This window comes from Calypte anna, chromosome 1 (genome assembly GCF_003957555.1).
Source record: "Calypte anna isolate BGI_N300 chromosome 1, bCalAnn1_v1.p, whole genome shotgun sequence".
Classification (NCBI taxonomy): domain Eukaryota; kingdom Metazoa; phylum Chordata; class Aves; order Apodiformes; family Trochilidae; genus Calypte; species Calypte anna.
Window position 1 is genome coordinate 116,625,776 of NC_044244.1, and position 20,450 is coordinate 116,646,225.

At 36.4% G+C, this 20,450-nt stretch overlaps 1 protein-coding gene across 4 annotated transcripts in view; it reads left to right on the forward strand.

Annotated features, from left to right (window-relative positions):
* DMD (dystrophin) overlaps positions 1 to 20,450 on the forward strand; it is a 950,620-nt gene that overhangs the window by 612,695 nt on the left and 317,475 nt on the right. For all 4 annotated transcript variants that reach the window (XM_030448312.1, XM_030448319.1, XM_030448327.1 and 1 more), the window contains exons 49-50: positions 5,214 to 5,315; positions 11,853 to 11,961. In XM_030448312.1, the coding sequence (XP_030304172.1) occupies positions 5,214 to 5,315; positions 11,853 to 11,961 (211 nt within the window). The remainder of the gene's footprint in view (positions 1 to 5,213; positions 5,316 to 11,852; positions 11,962 to 20,450) is intronic.

A 20,450-nucleotide genomic window follows, 5' to 3' on the forward strand; every position in this document is an offset into this window, starting at 1 on the left:
CAGAGCCTCACCATTTGTTTATAGCTTTTCCCCTAAAATGTCTGTGAATAGGAACCTGAAAGATAGGTGTGAATATTTCAGATTGCTGGAGCTTTTTCTGTGTATAAATGACAAAATGGAACTTCAAAGAATTCTGGTTACAAGTTATACTCTCCCTCATCTAAAAGACAAGAAAAACATTAAAAAATGTAATTTTCTGTAATTAGGTAAAATATATATAAGGATTTATATCTAATTATTTTTGAAAAAGTAATTTTGAAATTAAAATGCTCCAGACTTTTTTAGATTTAGTATAATTGCTTGTTTAATATCACTGCCTTGTCTGAACCAGTTAAGTGGAGGATTATTGCTTGCTGCTTCTCTTTTCCTGTGAATAAGTTCTCTTCTTTAATCTTCATTTAATGTACTGTCTTGATAAAAAAGAGGTCATGACTTTGAAAACAATTCATTATGTTAGTTTCAAATTTATATTTTTCTTTCATTTGAAGGTTGTGATTAGGTTTCCATTTTTGCGTTGCACTTTACCTTGAAGACACAGGTTTAATCATACTGAACATCTCCTACTGTCCCTGAAGAAAATGTCCTATGGACATAATCTCCCTGGGAAATTGATCCCAAAAGTTTTACCAGAGTTACCAGAGGTGAATCAGTGCTTGTGATTCTTAATATAGACCAATACACAGTCTGAAATGTTGCAGATACTTCTATAGATATCTGTCTGGGCCTCCTGGTATATGTGCAGCATATGTCAAACAGCCTGTCTGTATCTGCTAGGATAGTTACCAACTCCTGAAATAACATATGCCAAGCCATCAAACTTTCTCTTTCACTGGCATACACACCAGAGGTTTACTCAGTATATTGGTTTCCACTAGGGAGTATGAATTTTCTAAGTTCTGAGTTATATAAACAGGCTTTCATAGTCCAGATGGGGCTGTAGACAAGTCCATGCCACTTTTTCAGCCTGCAAATTTGCTCAGCAGGTTGAACTGACATGATGTTGGAAATGCAAAAGCTAATGTGACTTATTCAGCAGTAGCCTTTCATCAGTTCAGATGCATTTTAACACTACTGAAAACTGGTGATAGTACGTCATGGAAAAACGGTGGTCTCTCATTCCTGTTGTTTGTACATGTTTGAGAAACAACAGTCCCTGATGATGATGTATTTTAATTTGCCATATGTATGAAAACTTCAATTAGCATATTCATCACCCAGCCCAGGAGCAGCATTGCAATCTATTTCACCAGCAGTTCATAAATTGTGCAATTCCAGTAGAGTCAGTGCTGTCTCCCACAGATAGTACTGCATCCTCCCACAGCAAGCAAAGCAAGCGTGGCAAAGGAGTGAGGATCTTGAACTGACACTCTTAAAAATCTAGGGTGTTCTCTAAAACCCAATAGGCACAAGCATGGACAACTGCTATTAATCTTGGTAGCAGCCTGGCCTGTGCAATCAAGAGCTGACATCAGACCCTGCTGGGAGTGTGGTATTCTCTTGCATCCTGCACAGGTTAGGCAATCATTGCAGTCCCTTATTTGAGAGAGAACCATTGGAGGCCATGTTATGTTTGTTACTTATTGTTCACCTTGGGAACTGAATGATGGAGCAGTATCCTGGAGCTACTCTCTTGCCTCTCGACCCATATTAATAGGGTGTCACCTAGAAAATGGATTTGAAATGGCTGGAAGCTTTCTCACTGGGCAGAATTTGACAAGAGGCTATCCCATCAAGCAGAGAACAAGGCAAAGGGCTCCCCCAAATTTCTGCATCATTTTAATGTCAGTTGTGCAGGTTTTTTTAATTTTTTTGTAATGGTTTTAGATGATGTTAGAATTAATGTGTGATAATCAAGAAGAAGTTGATGCTCTAACAAATGTGATATTTAATAATTTCAATAGTGTCCAAATGAATGACAAGATATTGAGAAAACCTCTTTTTCCCTGGACTATTATCTGTGTTCTTGTTTCCTCATAAATCTCAAATGAATCATCATACTAAATTGGCTACTCTTGCATAATGCATTTCGGTTTAGGTCAAAAACATTGATTTTTAAGGATCAGGCTACAAAAGATTAGTTAATGTAACTCTAGAAAATTATAAAAAAGGAGGATTTGGTGAATTAACAATTAAATACATTATGTATCTGTTACCTACTTATAGAAAATTATACCTGTAATCTGTCCATAAAAATGAAATATATTTAGAATTCCTAAAGAATGTATTTTCAACTGTTCATGTAATATGTAGAAATGGAATATCATAGTTTTTTATGTGTTGTGCATACTATTATTGGCATAAAAAAAGGATAATGAAAAGGTTCATTAAATGTTGTCTTCTTTTTTTGAGAATGTGAAGTTGGATGCTAGCATTAGTCAGTAATTTTTTTGCTCAAAGTTTTAAAAGGAAAAATAGCTTACTTATATGTGTGCAAGTGATAAGTCGTGATTCAAATTTCAATATGGAAAGTAGAGTACAAAAAAATATTGAGCAGCCAAAATTTGTTACAGCTACAGAAGTAGGAACTCTTCTTAACAATAGTACTGTGATTAGTCTGGGGTCCCTTCCCTAGCCAAGTTTTTCTGGGTTTGAATTTTCGGTTCCTGGTGGTGGAACTTGACTGTTACTGTTAATGTTATTGTGACTGCAAACCCAGTCAGATCAAATACATGGCAACACTCTAGAAAAACTTCTGGAAGAGCCTCTGCATTTCCTCATGTCTAGAAAATGTTCAGGGGAAGGAAAAGGTGAAGAAAACCTGAGAGGGACGAGTAAGCGTTCAGGTTTGCACCATCCTTTTTGCAGCTGCTGAGGACCCTCAGGGCCAGGGTACTCCCTGTGGACCAAGGCCATTGGGGGGTTCCCTTGAGGGCCCTTCAGAGCAGAGGTTGGTAGCCTGGGCTCATCCCATTGCCTGCCCAGCAGCAGAGCAGCTGGAATTCCCAGGGGAATCCCCAAGCCTGGACATTGAGCACCTTCCTGGGGATGGGATGTGGGCCTGCTGGTGAGCCCAGCTCAGCAGGGTCACGGACAGGGTGAGGAGAGCTATGGGGAATAGTCAACAGGGCTGGTGATGTCCTCAGGGTGTGGGACTGTTAGGTGCTCTCATACAGTGCACTTTCCATTCTGAGAAACCAGTTTGTGTCCTCCCAGACCAGTCCGTAGTGGAAATCAGAGCCCAATGAGTGGGATAGACTGAGAGATTCACTTGAAAGACATATGCATGCTGCAGGGTAAACCAGCAGTGTAGTGCACCCATAGTGATCTTGATATTCTTGGATGCTACAGGGGGTTGCAATGTGTTTTTCCTGCTACAGGATTTTTTATGATACCTGGTGGTGCTGTTACAAAATAACATAAGTGGGACACGTAGAATAACACAACACAAAAGATTAGCAAAATACTACAGATGGCTTAGTTTTTAACAACAAGCCAGACCCCCCCCCAAACAACAAAACATCAAAACAAATATTAAAATGCCTATTTTTCTTCAAGATAGGCAGAAAATCACCTTCTTCATTAACATTCCTGGACAATTATTTTTTTTCTTGAAAAAAGTGAGTAGGGTAGTAAAAAGCTAACCTAGTACTGAAGCAAAAAGAAAGTTGGACTTTAATGAGTGCTTCTTGAAAAGATTAATAATTGGCCTTCCTCTCCCCAACTTTTGCTTTGCATTGCTTTTCAGCACTCATTCTCTATGAACGCCTACAATTATATCTCATTAATGTTGAAATCCATAACAAAAGCAATTTAATGCAAATTTTTCAAATATCATTCCAAGATATCCAACAAGTTTCAATTCACTTCATTTGCTATTGATAAACAATGTTTGAAAAGACAGATGGGAGACAATAATGAATTTATCAACACTTTTTATTTTTACTGTTTGTCCATAAAGTTTTGTAAGTAAAATTTCAGGCAGCACTGTGGACATATTTTCTATGTTGAGCTGAAATAGAGGAGCAAAATGTCCCCTTTCTGAGACTTGAAATTACATAGATTTCAGCCAGTTTATTGCAGAGCAAAGAATAGCAGATTTCCACCACCGAAATGATATGTCAGATCAGATAGTGACAAGCCTGGCACACAATCTTTTCTGCTGTCACACTAACGATAACTGAGGTTGTGGACAGAAAATAAAGTTGGAGAGTCAGTGGATAGTCTGCAGTATTGGTTAGGACAAGGTAATTCCCTCACCTATATTATAGGTGGGGGAAGAGTGAACAGAGGAAAACAAGAAGTTAAAATGGTGAGTAAGTTTGGGGTATTTTTTTTGGTTTGATTTTATTGTTTTCATTTTTTTCTTATACTACTTAAAAATGACAACAATATGAATCTTAGAGCTCTAGAGGTAGTTTATCTTTTCTTTTAGACTGTTCAGAAATGTTGGAGGAGGAAGTTTGTTTGTATTTTTGTTTGGTTGGTTGGTTTTGTGTTTTTGTTTGTTTGCTTGTTTGCTTTTGAGTATCTATGTGTACTGCTTTATCCCTTATTTATTTGGTCATTGCCCTATGAAATGAGTATGTTGGGAAGGGTTTCTTAGAGTTACCTTATGTTAGCTCATGGATTACACCTTTCTAGATTAAAAATTTCTAGGGAACATGATGCTGCTAATTCAGTAGGTTGCCCTTGCTAATAGCATATGCTTCCCATTACCTTCAGTAGCTGTCATTACTCCTGTGCTTTTGTTTATAATTAATTAGTATGAATGACTAGGAAAGTACTATTTTGTTATCATTACCACTAGTTTTCTAGTAATGTTTTTAATTTTCCTAAATTCAGTATCTTTTCATCTCATGATATGATTTTTATGTCAGGTACTGTATGAACTAGTTTTTAACCAGTGAATTTTTAATCTGTTAGCAATGTTAAACAGACAAAAAGGCAGAGCTGCTTAGGTGGGATTTATGATGCCTGTCTTTCTGAGTAGGAATCAGTGTTAGCTTTATAGTTGTTTTATTGAAAACTTCAGGATGAAGGGATCTATTGCTCATGATTTTGTTAGCATCACTCTTTTCTATCCCTCTTTGATTTAGTTTTCTCTGGTGACCCTCTTTATCCTTAGCTGCTACAATCCATAAGTTTTAGCAACAACCAGTCCTGAGCAGAAACTGATCTACTGGTGTTTTACAATTTCCATGGAGCTTGAAAACTTTTCAGTGATATTGCTTATGATACTGTTAATCTACATGGCATGTGTTTTTATTTTTCAGGAAACTGAAGCAGCAGTGAAGGCTAAGCAGCCGAATGTGGAAGAGGTTTTGTCTAAAGGGTGTCATTTATATAAGGAAAAACCAGGCACTCATCCAATAAAGGTAATGAAGCAACCTTTAGCAATATCCATTACTGCGTAATGGGTTATGCTTCCCTTGTTGTACACTTGTCCTTGATGTGCTCTGTTTAAAATCAATGAAAGAACTTGGCAAATAGCATTTGTTCCATTCTGTGACTGCATAGCCAGGAAAAATTTAATGTTCCCAGCCAGAAAATTTTTGCATATTGTGATAGGAATATTGGCTTTGACATGAAGATTGTTTTACCTATTCAAGAATAATCCACATTGAAAGCAAATGTAATTGTTGTTGCCTAATTAATGGCATTATATGACATGTTTTTAAACACCATTATTTTCAATTTCCCTTTCAGAAATTCTGTCAATTAAAAGCAATTAACATTTTTTTTTTTTTTAGAAAAGGTAAGAGTCAAGTCACAAAGAGACACCATTGCTTTATTTTTTGTTCATGGTGAAGGAAACAGTAGGTGGTAAACCAGAAATTTCCCACTCAACTTCTCTGCCAAAATTCATGAAGAATGGCTGACTCTATTCTGTTTTGGAGCAGAGGATACATAGTTAAGAAGGCTAATGCCTCCCACCAATTCTTTTTTAGGAAAATCTACAACAGAATCCTTTACCACATCATAGCAATCAGTTTGTAGGGGATATTTTACACTCAGTTTCCTAAAGACTACACAGACCTTCATTAAGACTAGAGTGTAATTTTCTATCCTGTAGAACATGAAAATTATCAGCAAACAGCCTCCCATGTATGCTTCAGCTACCCGTGGAGTGGGAGACCAAACTAGTAAGGCCACTACCATATAAACCAGAACTTGATCTCATTTGTGGCTTTATAATGCTAATGAAATATCTGTAAGCATTATGATTAACACTTCCCTGAAGTTGTAATAGTGGCTTGTTGATTATGCTAAGTATTTACTGCAATTGCTTCTGACTGGGCAGAGGTAGTAAACTTGTATTTAGAGCTCCTCTAAACCTACAGCACTCAATAATTTCATTTTACAGAAAACAGTTTTCCTTATATAGTGAGGATCTCTGTAGTTGACTTCTACAATGAATTTCTTGTTTTCCCATCTCTATTTAATACTTGGAGTATCATTTTCCTACTTCTAAGAAATTTCCTCTAAATTACTTGTAAATCCCACCATCAGATCTCCATTCACAGGAGCACATGTATACAGTTATCTACACTTCAGAAATCAATGCATATTTAAGAATTATACGGTTATTTTCCCCTTTGATATATATGCTTTTTTTAAAATAATGATATCTTTTTTTAAAACTGATAAAACACTAAAAGATGTGAAATCAAAGTGACTTAAAAGTAGAGTGCAAACGAGAGGACTGCAGCAAAGTTTTTGTTCTATGTTGTCTATTTTCCTTAGCTAGTACAATGCTGGTTTCGTTGGAGCTGAAACATGATGTCTGCACACTGTATGGATGCTGCAATAAAAATCATTCTGCAATAACCACATTTACTCATTTCATATTACTGCAGCTACAGTCTTAGAGGATTTTGCTTAACATTTTAACAAAAGCACTTGAAAAAACAAAAAACCCCAGCTTTCTAGACTTTTAAGTTGCATATTAAGAGTTAAAGAATGAATGCTTGCATTTACATAGAGAACTAATTCTTCTTTTATATGCCATTACACCAGTTAAAATGGTGTGAAATGATTCTGTTTCAGCCAAACTTCTTACATAGATGTGCACTTGGTTTCTCTTCTACATGTTCAGATCAAAGACACTGAAAACCTCCAATTTCTACCAGTTTTACTGGAACATGATAACTCTTTAAATAGAGATTATGCTGTTCCTTGAGTTGTAGTTTTGACAATGATATTATAAAATGTGTCTGTGAGGAAATTAGTAGCTGCTCGTGGAGTACTATTTAATTTCTAGTCCCTATTTAATTGCATTTTACTTTTTTTCATTACCTTCTGTAGTTCAATTAATTGAGCTACTTGTGAAGTTAATTTCTGGTTCACTGTCTGTCTTGTACAGTCAGCCATAAAACCATGACTGCCAAGACAGCTGAGTTTCTTTCTTGATGATGTAGGTTTCCTTAAGCTTCTACCATTTATACTGAGTTATTCTTCTATCATTGCTTTTCATGAGTAACTTCCATCACTGTCTACTATTTATTTGTTCCAGTAAAGACTTTTCCACAAATGTCAACATATTTTTTTACACATAAAGTTTCTTGTGGAAGCAGAAATAAATTGTTATTGAAAATGTATTGCAAAGTTAAGCACTCAAAATTTTAGAAAATTCTTGAATTGAAGCTTCTCTGGTGGCCTTGGTTTAGGCTGAACCCTGCATAATTAAGTACGTAATAAGGGTAGCACTCTCACTGTGAGCAGCAATTCAATACTTATACTCTTTGTGGCACAGAAAAAAAGACAAAATTACATAGCCTCTTTAAAAGCATGAATTACATGCATAGCATTGCTTTGCAACTTTGTAGGTTATTTTGTTCTCTGAGGCACCCATGTCCTAGACTCCTTTTTTTCTGATTTTCCTAATTCACAAAAATATTCCCATTCTTTTCAATACATGAAGTAGAGGTCCTATAGACACATTCATGCTGCAAATCTCTCCCATGCTACAAAACTGTATATGTCAGGGAATTAAAGATATTGGTGCACTTATGTGTATTTTATCTGAATTAATATTTTCATTATTTTCCTTATTGTTCCATTTGCTAATGCTTACCTGTTTACCCTTGCAACCTTAACAGTAAACTCTCATAATAGTCTTTTGAATGTAAATTAAATCCCATTTATTTCTATTGACACATGCTTAATGTTATCTCATAGTTATGTTACTGAAATAAGGGTATTTTCACACCTTCACTAAGCATATTAAAAGTGCTGATATTGGAATCTGTAAAAAGGTTGGCAAGTGAAATCCTAGTATGTGCTGATATAGAGTCAAGAATGGAATGAGACGTTGTGATCCTTTAAGCAGTAGCACTTTAATAATCAGACTTATTCCCTTTTATAAATGGATTTCATGCTTCTGAAATGCAATTCTGTAAAGCTTTTGCAGGTGGGGGAGGGAGAGGTTATTGCTGGTGACAGTGGCAATAGAAAGAACTTAGGACCCAATCTCATGGGTCTGATTAACAGTAGTTAAACAGAAGAGTTTGTTCAGGAAAGATTTTCTGTGGCAATGGAAAAGCTGTAGTCCCCTTGCCACAGCACGTAACCCCAGGCAATGCTACAGGCCTGGGGAAGAGTGGCTGGAAAGCTGCCTGGCAGAAAAAGACCTGAGGCTGCTGGTTGACATTGGGCCATCAGTGTGCCCAGGTTGCCAAGAAGGCCAAGAGCATCCTGACCTGCATCAGAGTGTGGCCAACAGGTGAATGGAAGTGATTGTCCCCCAGTATTCCATACTGGTGAGGCCTCACATAAAATACTGTGTTCAGTTCTAGGCCCCTCACTACAGGAAGGAAATCAGGTTGCCTGAGCATATCCAGAGAACATCACCCAAGCTGGTGAAGGCTCTAGAGAACAAACAGGACTGAAGTTGCTGCAGAGGAGGCCTAAGCTAGATATTAGGAAGAATTTCTTTACTGGAAGAGTAGTTAGGCTTTGGAATGGACTGCCCAGGGAGGTGCTGCAGTCACCATCCCTGGAGGTATTAAAAAACATGGTAGATATGGCACTTCAGGACATGCTCTAGTGCACAGGAGTGTGTTTTTTTCTGAGTTGATGGTTGGATGTGGTCATCTTAAGATGTCTTTTTCAGCTGTGACAGTTCATGGGTCTGTGATTCAATTTGTCCTTTTCCCATGTTTGCTGGGAGAATAAGTTGAGAGGAACTCATTTTAATTATCCTAAGTCTTACATTTACAGGAGTACATGATTTCTCTCTCTAAATACTCCTAAATACTCAATTCTAGTTCTGTCAACGAGATTAGTTCATGTATGTGTATTAACCTCACCTAAATTGCACTGGTGCTGATATTTAAAGGAAATCAAGAAATCAATAAAAGTGTTCCTCAATGAAATATATTTTGATGTTCATACTTGTCACAAAAGCTCTACAGCTGCAATTATAACAAAATAATTGTGCTCAAATAAGTTAATATTTTAAAGCATACATGTTAATCTTGTGGCAGATGGAAGATAGGATCAAACTATAATTCTGATAAAGGAGTTTGGAACCAGCTACTTTCTTATTAGTGGCATAGATGTTGCATCAAAGAACCCTTTCTAATGTCTGTGGTAGGCATGTTTTATATTTTATCATTGCTGGAAAGAAATCCGAGGCTCACATCCATGTAAATGATTGATTAAGCAGCTACTCATAATGAGGACCAATGTTATATTTATAACATCTGTATCTCTATCTTGAGTTATGGTGAACATATTGTAAAATAAAGCCAGACTTTGATAGTGTAACCTCCCCTGCTTTTGTGCCGGAGGAAGTTCAGATTGGATATTAGAAAGAATTTTTTCACGGAAAGGGTGATCAGACATTGGAACGGGCTGCCTGGGGAGGTGGTGGACTCTTCGTCCCTGGAGACATTTAAAAAGCAACTCGATATGGCACTCAGTGCCATGGTCTAGTGACTGTGGCGGTAGTTGATCAAGGGTTGGACTCGATGATCTCTGAGGTCCCTTCCAACCAAGCCTATTCTATGATTCTATGATAACTTCCTGCTCTCTGTGCTGCTGTTGAATTAATAGATTTTGGAGCAGTCCTTTTTATTTTAAACTCTGGAAGTAGGTGCTTGGACTACAACACAAAAAAAAAAAAGAAAAAGAAGAAAAAAAAATCACTTTAAAATCTGCTCTAAAATGGGGCCAATGTGTGCTTCTTTGTGCACATTATCCACACATAAATAAAACATATGTATAATTGTCCTATAAGTTGCATTTATCATGCATAGTTTGATACATACATAATAGGTTTTACTACCTAGTCCTCATAGTCTGTTATCAAGGGGGATCTCTGATTATTTTGGTTTTAATCTTGTATTTTATTTTTAATACATCTTTTAAACTGGTCTTAGAGAGAAAATGTTGTTTTATTGCCTTATGCGGATTGTGTCCTTTCTTTCCTGCCCTATGAAAATGTATTTACACAAAAAGCTGCTCCGATTTCTTTCCAGGTAATATTTTGGCCACCATTACTGACAGATACAAAAGAATTTTTCAGGTTCAGAGCATTTATGGCAAAGATTAAGGCAAATTTGAGAGATACTCCCCTGACATATAAAATTGTGCTCCCTCAGTGTCTGTGAGTGTGTGTACACTTGAGTTTAATGAGCGTTGTTCCCTATCCCTCTCCTACTAACTACTGTCATCTTAGGCTTTAGGTAATAAAAGTACCTTCCCTAGCAGGCATCCTGTTTTCATCATGGCTGATTTGTGGTTTAGATTTTGGGTATATCTAATTGTGAATTGGACGCAAGAATAGTAAAAGCATTCCTGAGTGGCACTGGTACACCCTGCTGATTTTTTGTAGTGATCAGGGAGCAACTTAGAAAAAGAAATACAGTCTCCTTTTTAGAGCTCAGAGATGCCTGCATTGAATTAGCACTGCTTCATCCTTCTTTACAGTCCTTAGAGCAAGGAAGAAAGAGAGGTAGAAACATTTTCAAGTCTAAATGCCTCCCAGGGTTACCTGAGGACTGATATAATTCACACTCCGGGCTTTCGCTTAGGTTTTATTTAAAAGTTAGAGCTCATCCATTACTGGTCAGGACTGTGTGCCCACACACTGAAGTTTATGACTCCCTGAAGACTCATAAGACTTTTTTTTTTTTTCTTTCCAAATAGGTGGAAGAATGTGTTCTGCATTTCATATTACAAGTCAGAGGTTTTATTGACAAGTTCTATTTATTTTATTTAACACAAAACTCACCTTTGCATTTTCATTTTAAAAAATTAGTATCCAGGTTTGTAGTGCTAAATAATCTCACCTTTCTGTGAGATGTTAAAAGAAGAAGCTGTCCTATGTTCCCTGAAAAGGTATAAAGGTTTGTCAACCCAGACAGACCACTGCTCTTTGGGAGATGGGAGAAACAGGGTGCTCCCCACTGGGCTGCAGGACAGGGTTTCACCAGGCAGACCCTCTCCTGCTGTCCCCAGCCAAGAAATAGGGCAGGCCGGGGTGGCTGCCCCTAAGTGGGGGTTGGGATTAAGCCTGGTTAAGGGGATCAGTGTCAAACAGAGCCCCAGGTGGCTGGGCAGGGACATGGGGATGGAAACACGCTGAGGCTGGTCCAGGAGGTCAGCTTGTGATCAAGGTTGGGCAGCTGCAGTAGAAGTTTGCACTGAGCTTCAGCAGCCAGACTTTCCTCCTTAAAGATGTTTTCAGGACCCTGATATCATAAAGCTCTTTATCAGCTAAACTATGAGGGATTTTTACTCATCTCTCTCTCTCGTCTGAGAAAATTGATCGCTGTTTTGACTTTTTTAGCTTATTTTAATACATATGGTCCACCATATAAAGGAAAAAAGTTAAACCTCTTTATTTTACATTTAATTGCAATAATCTATGTATTATAAGTTTAATGTACTCTTATTTTCTATTCTAGAGAAAATTAGAAGACCTGAATGCTGACTGGAAGGCAATAAACCATTTAATTCAACAACTAAAGGAAAAACCACCATTGGGAGCATTTGGCCTTTACTCTTCAGGTGTCTGTAAGTGCTTTAGTATATGCAATATTTGGCATTAATTATGAATCATACAGTTAAAATGAAAATGGCTGGAGAATGTGTAAATTCATCCTGCATCCTTACAAATTTCAGCTTTAGTTTGTAAACAGGAGGTGTGCTTCTGCAGCATCCAACTTGCTTTTTTACCACTTCCTTTCCTTTTTTGTGCAATGGGTCCCAGAAGACAGATTATGAATTTGATGAAAAGACTGCAGTATGCTTTTCAAATTATTACTATTTCAAAGTCTTGTTTACTTATTCTATGAAGAGATGAGAATTTCACTTTCTACATATTTTCATGGAGGAAAAACTGTAAAGGGAGAACTATTTAAATTAAAAGATAATATCACTGGTCAAGTGGGAGTAAATTAATCACAGAATGAATTTCTGAAATTACTTTTTATGGTAGGGCAATGAACTGAGACTATTTCAAGACAAAGCTTGTGTATTTGTAAAAAAGTCTGTATGACAACATAGTAAGAGTAATTCTGCAGTTAAACGTTAAGTCTGTGATATACATCTCTGGGTGTCTTCAGTTCATGAATCCACAACAGAAGACTTGATCTTCATGTAATTTAAATTATTTGGGCAATATTTACAGTATATTCTTCTCATGTCTCTTTGCACCCGCTGCTTTCCTACAAGGCTTACAAACTCTTTTTTATCTCCTTGATAAATGGATTTTATTTCCCACTGCTTTCCTTTGAAATGTAGTGATTAAGCATGGGTGGAAAAGTAATACCTAGTGGAATCACTGGTTTAACTGAGTTCCTAAAGTCTCTAAGATTCTTTACTTGATATTGAACTATTGCAATTGCTTAGATGAAGAATGTTACTCACCCATACAATTTGGAAAGCTGCTTATCAGATGTGGGTGCAGAAAGAATTTTTTTCTGCCCCTTGTTAGATTGTCTGTAACCCAGGCTATGATACAACAGTAATCACCTTGGAGCTGGTTACTGTAGAATACCCATCTCTCTTGCTCTTAACATGTTTTAATGGGAAGCATACAAGACAAGAAGAAACTGGAGATTTCTCCAGCAAAGCAGAAAAGCAGAGAAGTGAATAATTGCACCATATTGAACTTGGATATTAGAAAGAATTTCTTTACCGAAAGGGTGATCAGGCATTGGAATGGGCTGCCCAGGGAAGTAGTGAATTCTCCATCTCTGGAGATATTTAAAAAGAGACTGGATGTGGCACTCAGTGCCATGGTCTGGTAACTGCAGTAGTAGTGGATCAAGGGTTGGACTTGATGATCTCTGAGGTCCCTTCCAGCCCAGTCAATTCTATGATTCTATGATTCTATGATATAGAGAGATTCTGGAATATTCAATATGGGAAGACAGTCCAGCTTCTGTCAGAATAGCACATATCAATTGAAGCAAAGCAGATGACTTGCTTGTGACAGGTTGAGTCTTACAAAATAAGAACTATCATTAAGTTTTAGTCATTTAGAACTTCTATGGTTCCAGTGGTAATCATTTCTATTTTCTAAAAAGGGGTAAATGCCATCATTATTTTTTAAAACTTGTAGTACCTTAGCGTCCTTGCTTTATAGGATTTTGTGCTTAGGTATGTAATGTAATTCATGTAATGACATGGGGGAACTGAAGATGTGTTGTCAGGTTCGTTGTGTTGGGTCACTGAATTTGCTGTGTCAGTTTTGCATGTCAGCAGGTTATGTTAGAGAGGAGAGGAAGTGTTAGCAACTTGTGTATGTGTTGTTACAAAGGCAATACAGAACATGAGAGAGAACACAGAGTAGTAGTGAAATAGATCCCTATATTAACTCATCTTTAGATGAAGAATTGCAAAATTACTCATTTACCTTAATTCAAAAAGTAGGCTCTGACTACTACTGACATTTCTGAGACTCAGCAGATGGAATTATGCATGCAGAAGATGAAAGCACTGGTGTTATATAAAAGATTAAGCAGGAAGTAAAATATATTTCCTTTCTATTGCCAAGAACATTTAAAAATTGAACCTGTGATTGTAATACTAATTCATAATTTTTCTTTATTTGAGTCAGTTTACTGCAGCCATTTCATTACAGATGTATCATCGTAGAACTGTACAATTCTAAGGGGACCTGGGGAGACATGTATTGCTCTTGATCACAGCACAGTCAATTAGTGCAGGTTGCTCAGGGTCATGTCTGGTCTGGTTTTGAGATCTCCAAGGATGAAGACTCCATAACCTCTCTCAGAAAACTGTTCCAGTGTTGGACCATTTCACAGTTAAAAACTCCAAAAAAAACCAACCAAACAAAAAAAACCAAACAAAAGAAAAAAGTTTTTTCTTCTATTTGAATAGAATTTCTAGTATTTCAGTTTTTGCATGGTGCTTCCCACCCTGTCACTGGGCATTGCTGAAGACAGTCTGGCTTTCTCTTCTTTACTCCACCAATCAGATATTTATACACATGGACATGATCCACCTAAGCCTTCTCTTCTCCAGGCTGAGACTACAGCAGGTTTCTAAAAAGATAGAAAGTGGTATGTGTTACTAAAGTATTTTTGTATTTATATTAAGGAAAAAAAAAGAGAGAGGGGGGAAAAAGAGAGATTAAATGTCATGGGTTTTGGTAAACTATGCTATAAATTCTGTCATTATTTTAACCACTTATGATATAGACATTTTTATGTCTTATATGTTCTATGCTGCTGATTCTCATGAACTGTAAATTGGTGTGTATAGAGATATGATGACTATGGGAGAGCTATCTTTAACCAAAGCTCTCAAAATCTAAACAATCATCTCTGAAAAAACAATTTTTAAAAAATATAAACAATGTTATTTTGGAAGGACTCTATGACGCAATGGCAGCATCTCCTATTGATAATTATTCACTTCCTGATCCTATAGAGACCTTTGTGGACGTCAGTATTTAACAATGTTGATGTCTGTGTTGTGACCAGGGAATAAAGATGTAGTTGGAGAACCTCAGCTGACCTGTCAGATATCATTTGGTCTAGTCTGGCTGCAAGAACTCAGCCAGAGGGTCTTACTATATATATACCATCTGGTGGCTGTTGCAGAGGTAAAAGGACCTGTTTATAATTATTTCCAGGTCTGTGTATTAGAGTTTCTTTGGCAGAAGAAGCACTAAAAAAAGTCCTCCATATCCCACGAGTCCAGTGTGCCCTTGGGCATAATGAACAAGAACTACTTTTCCTGCTCAGAAAATGCACTTAGCTGAAGGGTATGTCTAAAACCTTCCAAGAAAGATGATTCAGGAAGGAAATCACAGTTGCTATCTGCACTTGACATAATAACATGAAATTGTGTGAATGTCTCTATCCAAATACTTCAATGCATTGCTTAGCCAGCAGTTTGGAAACATTTTTACTGGTGAGAAATGCTGTTTTGTAATCTGCTTTTACAAGAGGGACAAATTTTAACAGCATCCTTAACACTCATATGACATCTTTTGTACTGAAGTGCTACCACTGTATTTACTTAATAAGTCAGTTTAAGTTATATAGAGCTTTGTAAACCCATGGTAGTACATTGTGGGGTGGAAGACGTTCTGGACTTTGGTCCTTAGAAAGACACTTTCTGTGATTTGCTCTCATTTGAGCAAGACATTAAGGGGAGTATTTTGGCCACTGTCAACTGTGCTACACTTGAAATTAGTGAAACTTTCAAAGTACTTATGAATGAATATAGTTGAAAAAACACTGTCAACTAATTTTATGTTTTGCATGTACAGGTAGCAGAATTGTGAGTGGTATTCTTGCTATTTGGTTAACTTATTCAGTGAACAGTACTTTGTGTACAATCTTGTTCATTTTTTTACACAATTTTTACACAAGTTTTTGGGGGTTTTTTGGTGTTTTGGTTTTTTTAATGAAATGCCTACTGCAACAAAATAGAACAATGTATGACTGGGAAATGGAAAAAAGTGAAGTAAGAGTTAGTGTCAATTATACTGGTTGAATTGCTTCTGAAATTTAGTAGAATCTGTCCCTTTAAACCTTACGAGTTATCAGTCTTATTTTGGAGCATTCCTTGTATCAGGTCTGAATAAAGTGAAAGAAAAAAAAAATAAAAGAGTTAGTTGTGGTTTGCACATTGTAAGAGTTAGAGATGCTTTTTACAGAAAGGCTTTATATAGTTAATTACTGTATTTTTAATACAAAAAATGTGGAGAAAGCTAATACTGTATCATTAGCACTCATAGCACTAGCCATCAGCTTTAGATATCTTTCTTCAAATGGATGCAATAACAACTGCTCTGTGCTTTCAGTATTATTCGCTTTGGAAGCAGGAGTCTGAGACAGCAAGAATGGAGCCACAAAATGGGCTTCCATGTACAGTGGAAGGTGGCTTTTCAGGATTTAGGATGATTAAAAGAGAAGGAGATAGAAGTGATATATCAAGCTGAGTCTATTAGAAGGAAGCTGTAACACAAGGATTGTGAGCTGCTGATTTAATCTTCACCAGTTGGTTTAACTGAAACAGAACTCATCGCTCATTAGCTCACATATTCAGCTGGTGTGTACATTAAAAAAATCACAGCTGTCACCTCCAGAGCTTATAAAACCTTGAGTTTAGGGGCCTGAATCAAATGACTTCTATTTATGAATCTGGGGAAACTCGTGGCAACAGAATTTCCTTTGCTCATCCTTTGAGATTTTAGCTGAGGGAGTGCATTCTTTAACTTGCCTCTTATTTCTTCATGAAACAAATCCTCACCTGGACGAGGTGCTTTGTTGTAGGCTTGTAAGAGCTCAAAAACCAGTTCTTGCAAAAACTCACTAACATTACTCTCTGAGTATCTGTACTGCTGTGGCTTAATGCAGCTGGAATTCATATACACTGCTTGAAATATAATCAGAACATAAGAAACATATACTGGTGCTAGTAAAAATATACAGTCTCTTAGACTGTAGGTTTCTGAGGGAAAATAGCAGCAAACAAAAGCTGCTATTGGAAATAGCTGTATATGGAAATACATATCTTGATGAAATTGAATAAGGTTTAAAACTAAAATCCAGTGACCTAAGAAATCGAAAGTGCTTCTATAGTGCCAATGTCTGTATTTTGTTCATGTGGAATTCTGCTCTATTTTTGTATTAGATGCGTAGTTGAATGATCTATTATTCTGTTGTGATATTTGGTTTAATATGTTCAGAGGAGGTGAAGAATTCTTTGATTTTGGAACTACAGCTCTTGAAATATATTCCATGAATTTCAAAGCTGGATCATGTAATGTCCCACTGCCTCTTTAAAAATGAACAAACCATTTGATTTAAGAGAGATTCAAGAGACAAAGACAAAAATGTAAGAAATGAAATGACAACAAGTAGCTTTGGGCAAAGATACACAATAGATACTATTCTCATTTTTGTAGTATTTCATAGCTAATGTTCTCCAAAGCAGTCATTGTTTATATTATGCTCAGTGCTTGAGTGAACACATATGCTGGAGTTCAGAACTGTGTTTCTCAGAATTTCCAAATGCTAGTCTTAAAAATGTTTTTGTTCACTTCATTAGTGCACCTGAAAAGATAACAGTATGTGTATTCAGAGGGTAAATTAAAAGCAAATGTGCAAATCAGAGCACCTGTATTGTTTATAGCAGCTGCTATAGTATAATTGATACCGAGAACACTCAAAGTAATTCCTTGGGGAAGTCTGAACACTCTAGGAATGTGTGCTTCTGCAGTGTTTTCAATACTAATGCAAACGTGTTGACATTTAAAAATACATTGTGCATAACATTCACTATTTAAAAGAACCATCAGCTATTAAAATACCTTGTGGGGAATGGGGTAGATATTTAATTTTGCAGAACTGTTCTCCACAGAGATGAACAGCAAAAAACACACAGTGGGCATCTGTTGTGATGAGTAGTTCCACAGTGAATTAGAAGGCAACCCTACTGATAGTAGTTCATTTTAGTTAGCATTTGTTTTAGAACACCAGTAAGGAAGATCACTATCATGACAGTTGTTAGAGACAGAAATATTATTTTCAATAATGGCCATGGCCACAACTGTATAGTTATGGATGCTTTTGTATGTAGAATCTATGTAGAAGTGTTACTGAAGTGTTACTGAAATCAAAAGCAAGAGAGAAAATTAACAGGGAACACTGCAATAAGGAAGTGTAATAAAGAACATCTTGAATTCTTCAGTCAGTGGAGAGCAGTTGGGGTAACAAAGGCTGTTCACTCCTGTATAAAGCAGAACAGTAAAGGGATAGATTTATGTCTTTACCTTTTATTTTGATTGCTTTTGAAGTAGGGAAAAAATACTAGTTTATATAAATAGTTTAAATTTTCTTCTTTTTGAGGCATTTTACTGTCCAGACTTCAGCAGTAAAGAGATTCACAGATGCCAACCTGTATTGTCCCTGTTCCACTATATATTTAGTTTCCATGTTCAGGAAAGAAGCTGCCTGATTATTCTATCTGATTTTCATTAACAAGCTTTTTTTTTGCTTCTAATGTGTGTGCCACATCTAACAAATAGCAATATGGCACAAAGCTGAATCTGTTACCATTTGATTGGAGATTTTTCAAGGTCAGGACCCAATTTCACAAACAGTTCTATTTTTCAATACAGCTGACATCAGACACAAGCTGAAGACAAACTTGTCTAATAAAGCTTTCGGATTCAATTTTCTCTCTGCATATAGCTTCAGGGATCTCTGGAGGTCATACACAGCATGTGCTGCAACACCAACAGGGAGAAGTAATGAAAAGATTCTGGATAAAAAGCTGACACTATGCCTTGAGAGCTGTGTGAATAAAAACATAATAAGTAAGTTTATAAACACAAATCTCTAAGATTCTCAGAATTCATCTTGATCTCTATAGAATACCTTGAGATGGGGATTCATTTCTGGATTATTTAGCAGGTGAAAAATACATGCGATATATACCTAAGCCACAAAAGACTGATTTAAATAAAAATAAAGAAGGTTAAAACTTTATATTTTACATCCTATTTGAGGGGTCTTGCAGCAGGTTACTCTTTGAAAGTATCTGTAATAAATGTGTGTGTGTGACAGTGCAGTTTACAAAGGAAATGTGGACTTTTTTTGATATTTCAAGGCTCAGTTGATTAAATGAAACTCACTGTGGGTTGCAACTCAGAATTTTTATTATAATCATAATAAATGATTTTGATTTACTCGTGAAAACAGGAGTCTGCTGCTTTGCAGTTATTAAAGACAATATGGAATCTAAGTCTACTGGTTTTTGTTTTATAACAAGTTGTTGGAAGTGCAGCTGTCAAGATTTATAATGTAAATAAGATTAATGCTATTATCAGTCAAAGTTCTGCATTCACCTATTCCATTTTTAAAATACGATCTAGTATTTTCTTCTGAGAAGCAGGCTTTGCTCCCCGTTTTCTTTCACTGAATTTCTTGATCAGTTGTTAGTAGCAGTAGGATATACAGGATTAAATTTGATTAAATCCCATGAAATGCAAATAATAGAATTCTGTAAAATTCATCAGACTATTATTGGTAACCTGTTCCAGGTGAGAGCATAGAACTAAGTTATAGTTATGGTAAGTCTTTTTTACATGGCTCATGTAACATGGCTCAGGAATTAAATAAATGTTTATTTTTTCTCTAGAATTAGATTCAGCACACTCTGCAGAATCCAATGTTAATAATTTTCAAGAAATGTGGCAGCAGCACAGTTGCATAACTTTTAAAACATAGACAGAATCGAGAATTAGAATTCATTCTGGAAGATATGGAAAAAGGGATTCTCAAAGCCCTAGAAATAATGTATACATCATAAAATGGTAGTTTATGCCCTTTTTTCAGATTTTCTACCTCAGTTTCTAGCTTTATATCATGCTTTAAACTTCCTCTGTCTCTCTCCCTTCTTTTTGTTACAATAACCTGAATTACTATAATACCTTACTAGCTTGATAGCATGGGCTTGCAAATAACAGTAATCTCTCTTCTCTGTTTCCTTTTATGTAGTAATTAGGTCTATTGGACACTATGTTAAGTGAAAATCTCTTTAATTTTCTGGAATAATAGAAAGAGGTAGGTCTTTCTCCAAACAATCTTCTTGGCCCGTGTGCTGTTCTTTGTCGACTTGTCTTTTTAAAGAGAAAAGCAAGCTGGGTTTTCCTTCTGAAATGAGCAGTGCTCAGTGGCATCCTGGTCATATCCTACCAAGAAATACAATGTCTCTCTGACATCCTTCTTAATGTTTCTTTGGAGACTGGAGCTGCCAGAGGGTTAGGTCTGTTCTACAGAGAAACAGCCACCCAGAGTGTGAGCAAGTGCAATCACTGATCATAGGCAGAGTGGAGGCCACAGAGAAAAAGGAGCTAAGCTCATAATTGTTTCTAACATATTTGCTCTAGTCAGAGGGCCTGAGATGATGAAATACAGACTGGTTACTTAAACTACAGAATGCTAAAATAAGGAAAAGATTGCAAATGAAAATCTCCTCTTGCACTCCAGCTAGAAAATTCTTTAGTCTTGCTG